Source organism: Bison bison, unplaced genomic scaffold (genome assembly GCF_000754665.1).
Source record: "Bison bison bison isolate TAMUID 2011002044 unplaced genomic scaffold, Bison_UMD1.0 scf7180017864289, whole genome shotgun sequence".
NCBI lineage: Eukaryota > Metazoa > Chordata > Mammalia > Artiodactyla > Bovidae > Bison > Bison bison.
Window position 1 is genome coordinate 11,687,161 of NW_011494861.1, and position 6,460 is coordinate 11,693,620.

The 6,460-nt window shown below is 59.6% G+C and overlaps 1 protein-coding gene across 5 annotated transcripts in view; it reads left to right on the top strand.

The window, feature by feature from the left end:
- NOC2L (nucleolar complex associated 2 homolog (S. cerevisiae)) overlaps positions 1 to 6,354 on the top strand; it is a 12,526-nt gene extending 6,172 nt beyond the window's left edge. For all 5 annotated transcript variants that reach the window (XM_010850029.1, XM_010850030.1, XM_010850032.1 and 2 more), the window contains exons 10-19: positions 273 to 461; positions 607 to 746; positions 1,625 to 1,736; positions 2,521 to 2,634; positions 2,853 to 2,954; positions 4,100 to 4,243; positions 4,347 to 4,460; positions 5,184 to 5,319; positions 5,673 to 5,768; positions 6,050 to 6,354. In XM_010850029.1, coding sequence (XP_010848331.1) covers positions 273 to 461; positions 607 to 746; positions 1,625 to 1,736; positions 2,521 to 2,634; positions 2,853 to 2,954; positions 4,100 to 4,243; positions 4,347 to 4,460; positions 5,184 to 5,319; positions 5,673 to 5,768; positions 6,050 to 6,156 — 1,254 coding nt within the window. In that variant the 3' untranslated portion in view covers positions 6,157 to 6,354. The remainder of the gene's footprint in view (positions 1 to 272; positions 462 to 606; positions 747 to 1,624; positions 1,737 to 2,520; positions 2,635 to 2,852; positions 2,955 to 4,099; positions 4,244 to 4,346; positions 4,461 to 5,183; positions 5,320 to 5,672; positions 5,769 to 6,049) is intronic.
- Positions 6,355 to 6,460: the final 106 nt, after the last annotated feature.

Genomic DNA, 6,460 nt, shown 5'->3' on the forward strand with positions numbered 1-6,460 from the left:
TATTCACGCTGCAGCTCTTTCCTTCCTGGGTCCCAGGCCTCCCAGTGAGACCCTTCCCCTCTGCGCTGCAGACCCTTCTGAGGGCTGCTGGACTCAAGGAGCAGGACCATGATGAGGAGAAGGGTCTGCGGCAGACGTGTCTGGGCTGTGGTTCCTGCTGAGGCCAGCTCTGAGGGAAAGGCCTTGGTGTCTGGAGGGGGCTTAGAGCTGCATGTTGGCAGCACAGGGCACCAGGAGTTCAGAGGTAGCTCTGACTGAGGTGTTTCCGGCAGCAAATGTATATCACATACGTGAGGAACTGCAAGTTCACCTCTCCCAGCACCCTGCCCCTCATCAACTTCATGCAGCGGACCCTGACGGAGCTGCTGGCTCTGGACACCGGCGTGGCCTACCAGCACGCCTTCCTCTACATCCGCCAGCTCGCCATCCACTTGCGCAACGCCATGACAACACGCAGGAAGGTGTGCAGGAGTGGAGCCTGACCCACCGTGGGCCCTGAGCCTCATGGGAGAGACAGCTCAGCCCCTTGGCGGGGCAGGGGCCTTGCTGGTGGGGGCTGTGGAGTAGAGGGGACCCAGGGACTGACCGAGTGGATTTCTCCGGCAGGAGACATACCAGTCAGTGTACAACTGGCAGTTCGTGCACTGCCTCTACCTGTGGTGCCGTGCCCTCAGCACCATCTGCCCCAGTGAAGCTCTGCAGCCCTTGATCTACCCGCTATCCCAGGTTGTCATCGGCTGCATCAAGTGAGTCGGGGATGGGTGAGGCCACCCTGAGGACCAAAGGAGGGAGGAGCCAGGGTTACATAGGTGTCCTGGGGGGTCAGGGCTAGGGTTACACAGGGCCTTCTGGGGACAAGGATACAGGAGGCTGTCCTTTAGGTCAGAATAGGGTCGAGTCACCCAAGGAGGTATCCAGGAAGGCCAGGAGGAGCTAATTTTCCAGGAGGGTCTGGCCAGTGCCCCTGGTGACTAGGGCCTCTAGGGTGTGGTGCTGTGACTTGGCAGCACCTGAGGAAGGTCTGGGGTTAGGCCGTCTGTGGCCTTGTGCCTACATTCCAGAATCCTTGTCAGCTGGGCTTCTGGATGCCTGTGACCTTAGTTGAGGATGCAGCACACACATGTATTTTGGGCTCACGGGACAGAGGAGGTGGTGTGCAGTCTGAAGGGAATTTGGGCTTATTTGCCCAGGTCTCTTGCACAGAGCAGATTTGGTGTGATGTGCCACGGTATGCATATGAATATTCAGTGTTGGTCTCTGGGAGCAGAGACTGGAGGAGCCATGTGTGGCCAGGAGAGGGCATCGCTGACCTCCTGAAGGGAAGAAAGAAAGGTTTTCACCAGAGGCTTCCGCTGCCCCACCATGTCATGCCTTGAAATGAAATTGAGTTGACAGGCAGGGAGGGCGTGTCCTGGTGTAACGGAGTGAAGAGGCAGGTCCTCACAACTTTGGCAGGGACCTTTTACTCTGCCCTTACTTGTCCAGGGCAGGCGTGGCCACTGGCCCTGCTGGGGAAGAACCCTTTCTGAGATTGGAGCCCAGTGGGTGGGGAGAGGTTGGGGCAGCTGGGCCAGGAGGGGCTGAGGCTTGGCCTTTGTTTACTCCCTCCTTCCCACGTGCCCAGGTTGGTCCCCACGGCCCGCTTTTACCCGCTGCGCATGCACTGCGTGCGCGCCCTGACACTACTCTCGGAGAGCACGGGCACCTTCATCCCAGTGCTGCCCTTCATCCTCGAGGTGAGCCTGTGCCCGGGTTGTGGGGGGAGATGCCTCCTTTTGCATGTGGCCTGATCACCCCTCACCTTGGTACCACTGTCCTGAGTGCTGGCTCCTCGCCCATAGCACACGGGTATGACGTAGCGCGTAGGTGTCGTCAGGGCATTGCTCTGCATGGAGCCTGCCTGTGAGTATTCTGCGCGGTGGGCAAGAGTGGCACCACAGGTGAGGACAGCCGCTCTGCAGGGCCGGCCCGAGAGCACTGGTTTTAGGTCACAGACTTGGGTTGATCCGCGTGTTTGCCAGTATCAGCGGCAGAGCTGGGCTGGAAGCCCCGTTAACTCCAAAGTGTGTTCCTGTGCTTGTCTGTGTGCAGGTGCATCTGTGTGTACAGGTGTGCACACAGCTCAGGTCAGGAAAGGCTTCTCTCCAAACGCTAGAGACCAGGACCAGGCTGTGGGGGTGCGGTTGTGGGTGAGGAAATTGCAATGATGGTGACCCTGGGCTGGATGGACCCTTCTTTGTCTCCAGATGCTGGTTCACAAGGTTTTCTGGCCTGTTTGAGGAGGAGGGCAGCAGCAGTAAATGAAGGTCCTGCCCTGGTCCTGCTCCCTCAGCCAGGGACCTGCTCTGTGGCAGAGGGACTCTGGGGGACCAGAGAGATCTGGAACTTGAGCTGATGGGGGGAAAGGCTGTGTTTGGGGGCTGAAGGGCTGGCACTGCATCTTGTCCTTGGTTTCAAGAGGGGTCTCAAGGGACCCAGGGTCCCATCGTGTGCAGGGGGGCTGACAGGTCCTTGGGACAGATTTTCCAGCAGGTTGACTTCAACAGGAGGCCGGGGCGCATAAGCTCCAGGCCCATCAACTTCGCTGTGATCCTGAAGCTGTCCAAGGTCAACCTGCAGGAGAAGGCATACCGGGTGAGCCCAGCCTCTGGGAGGGTCTGGGAGTGCCCTGGGCAGGGTCATGGCAGGGTGTCGGAGAGCATTGTTGTGGGTTTCCTGGAGGCAGATGAGTATGGACCGGAGAAGGCTCACTGCCCTCCAAAGCTGAACTTTGTGGGCCTCCTGGGGTTGGGGGAGCTGGTGAACCTGAGCCCCCATCTGCCCTGACACTGACCACTCTCTCACTACCTCAGGACGGCCTGGTGGAGCAGCTGTACGACCTCACCCTGGAGTACCTGCACAGTCAGGCCCACAGCATCGCGTTCCCTGAGCTGGTGCTGCCCGCTGTCCTGCAGGTGTGTGCCCACTGCGTCCCGCCAGGATGCTTCCATGGGCCCAGACCCCTCAGCAGACCAGACCATCTCCTAACGGGCTAGCTCCCCTCATGGGGGACTGGAGTGGGACTTTGCAGTCCCAGCCACACGGGACGAGTGGCAGAGCCTGGGCAGTTGGCGTCTCTGCTGACACTGCCTGGCAGCTAGATCCCTGGGTGTGGAACCTGAGGAGTGGGCTGGCATGGGTGTACCGCGAGGACCCCAGGACCTGCCAGCACTTCTCCACCCTGCCACAGCCCAGGGTCCAGACCAGCCATGAGGTTGCTTGGAGGTGCTGGGGTTGAGCAGGCTGGACCTGGTCCCCCAGCTCTGGGTTGGGCTAATCTGAATGCGTACTTTTCCAGGTGCTCCTGGGCTGGGTGATGCAATAGGAGAGGTTTGGGGTGGGAGGAAGCCTTGGCTGTCCACCTCAGCTTTTCTTCAGGCAATACTTGGGGGGGTGGGGGGACTCTCCCTCCACAGAGCTCCTTCTAGGCCACTTGGAGGTCTGTCACCCTCAGCCTGGGTCCTTCCCATCTCAGGGAGGCCTGTGCCTGTGGGCCTGGTGGTGAGCGGGGCGGGGCTGCCCGCACAATTGTGTGTGCACCTGCTGTGTCTGAGTCCCAGGATCGTGGTCTAGAAAAGGGTCAGCAAATGTTCTTGGTAAAAAGTCAGATGGTAAATATTTTAAGCTTTGTAGTCACATGGTTTTTCGAAACTGCTCAACTTTCCCACAGAAAGAAGGACAAAAAAACTCACAGAAATGCATGAACAAATGTGCCAATACAGCTTTATTTACAGAGACAGGCAGTGGGTGGGATGTAGCCTGGAGAGTAGATCCATGCTGTGCCCGCCACTGCCCACCCCTCTGCCTGGCCCCCAGGCTTGGCGCACATTCTCCCATCAGCCCTGCATAGGCCCCCAGGGGTTGGGCTATAGAGGTCACACAGCAACACCCCCCCTGCCATGTGCACCAAGGCTCCCCTGTCACAGGAGTGTCCCCCAGACCTGAAACACAGGAACCCATGACGCCACCCCACTCCCCACCCCTGCCTGTCTGCGGTTACTGCACACAGGGTACAGAACAGCCTTGTGCCTGGAGCTAGGCTGAGCCTCTTCTTCTGCAGCTGAAATCCTTCCTCCGGGAGTGCAAGGTGGCCAACTACTGCCGTCAGGTACGCCAGCTGCTCGAGAAGGTGCAGGAGAACGCAGAGCACATCCGCAGTGTCCGCCAGAAAGTCTCCTTTGGCGTGTCTGATCAGCGTGCAGTGGTCAGCTGGGGTCCAGAGCCCAGGCCCTGGGGGCACCAGTCAGTGTATGGCTGGTGTGTGGGAGTTTGCCTAGGGTGGGACATGACCCTGGACTTCTGCACAGGATGCCTGGGAGAAGCGAACCCGAGAGGAGGGGACTCCACTTACCAAGTACTACAGCCAGTGGCGAAAGCTGAGGGACCGCGAGATTCAGCTGGAGATTAGTGGCAAAGAACGAGTATGGTGGGGGTTCCGGGATGTGAGCTTGGCTGGGAGGATGTGAGCTGGGGTCGGTGGGTGCTACCCCCAGCTGCCGCTGCTCTGACAGCAGATGGTGGGCAGAGCCAGGTACAGTCTGGGGGCTTCTCCTGTGACCCCCAGGAGGAAAGGCCCCAGGGCTGTGCTGGGGCAGAGCGTCTGCTGCCCCTTCTCAGGCCTGATGGGCTAGGACTTTTGTGGGGTGAATTCTGGGCTAACCTTGTCATGTGAGCCAGCTGTGGACCAGCAGGGAGGGCCGCGAAGAGCTCTAGCTGTCTTTGGGTCTGGTCCTGAGCAGTGGGTGTGGACGGCGTGATCTGAGGGGATGGCTTTGTGCCAAGTGACATGGCTGTCTGCAGCCCTGCCCTGCTGTCAGTGTGGGCTGCCGTCTCTTCTGGGGTGATGGCTGAAATTGGGGGGAACAGGAAGGTTGGCGCTTCAGTGGCCCTTAGTGGCCTCCTTACTGGCCTGGTGAGGCTGCTGTCCAGGAATCCTGCCCGGTGATGCTGACCGATCGTCCCAAGAGTGGCCGGGCAGGGTCCTTGCTTGGAGGGTAGGCTGGAGGCTAGAGGAGGGGTGCTGGGGGGGCGACAGGGAGCAGGACTGGGTCTGGTAAAGCCGTCAGTGGGAATGTGAGTGGGGCTCTGGCTATGGTGGGTGGGCTACCACCCTCACCTGCAGCTCTTGGTCCCTATCCTTCCAGCTGGAAGATTTGAACTTCCCAGAGGTAAAGCGCCGCAAGGTGGGGGACAGGAAGGATGAGGACAGAGCAGAATTCAAGGACCTGTTCGATCTGGAGAGTGATGATGAGGATGATGCCCCGGACTTCACAAAGAGAGGTTTGGCCTGAGTGAGCTTCAGCTTGTGCTGGGGTCCTGGGAGCAGGTGGGCCTAGCAGGCTTCCCACCTCATCGAACCACAGGAAGGGCGCTTGTCATCACCCCTCCTGCCACGTGGCTGGCTTTGAGGTGGGGGCCCTCCTGGAATTGGAACACAGGCCCCTAAGCTTTGTATCACACCCTCCCACCACAACTTTTTGGGAGCAGTTCTGGGTCCTCTCCAGTTGAACAAAGGAGACCTGAGGGAAGGTGTGGTACAAAGTTGGGCCCCTAGCCCCCCTGCTGCTTTAGCAGCCACCTCTGTGCATTTGCTGGTGGGTCCACTCCCATGGGCTCTTGTGCTTGGTTCCCAGGGATGCCTGGGTCCCCAGGAGCATGGCAGAAAGTGGAAGAGGAGGATGACGACAGCAGCAGTAACAGCGGGGAGGAGGAAGTCAGCAAGTCAGAGGGTAAGTGTTTCCCAGAGGGAGGGCTGCTATGGTTTTTGAGCCCATCTGTCTGGAGCCCAGGGCTGCCTTGGGGGATCTTGTGGGTGGGCAGAGCCATTGGCTCTAAGCTGGGCCCACGCCCCTCCCTGGGGACCCCGGCCCAGCTGCTCCATCCTGGCTGGCTCTGCAACAGCAGCAGCGATAAATTAATTAGTGCTGTGATTAATTAGTGATGAGTAACCTCTGAGGCTGGCTTCTTCCTGATAAAGCAGAATTTATGTAGCTGTGCTCTCTCCCTGCAGATGGAAGCCCAGACACAGAGGCGGGGCTGGACCCCCAGGAGCTGTGGCAGCTGGCCCAGGGGCCAGAGGATGAGCTGCAGGACCTTCAGCTCTCTGAGGAGGACTGAAGGCTGCCCACCTAGAGTCTGGCGGGGGCTGCTGCACAGGGTTCCCGCCTCCCTAGGCAGTCAGGCGCGCTGCTTCTCCACTGGGGCTGAGCCCGGAGGCCCTGAGGTTAGCGCCCCTGCAGGGTGAAAGGGCAGTAGATGGTGGACAGGCCTTTATTTTTACAACATAAAAGACCAGAAAGTACCAAATGCCGTCCAGTTCCTGGAGCTGTGTCTGTAAGCCACCATGGGGCCTGCTTCCCACCACAGCCCACGGTGGCGGGTGGGAATGCACCTACCCGGTGGGGCAGGCCGGCGCAGTCAA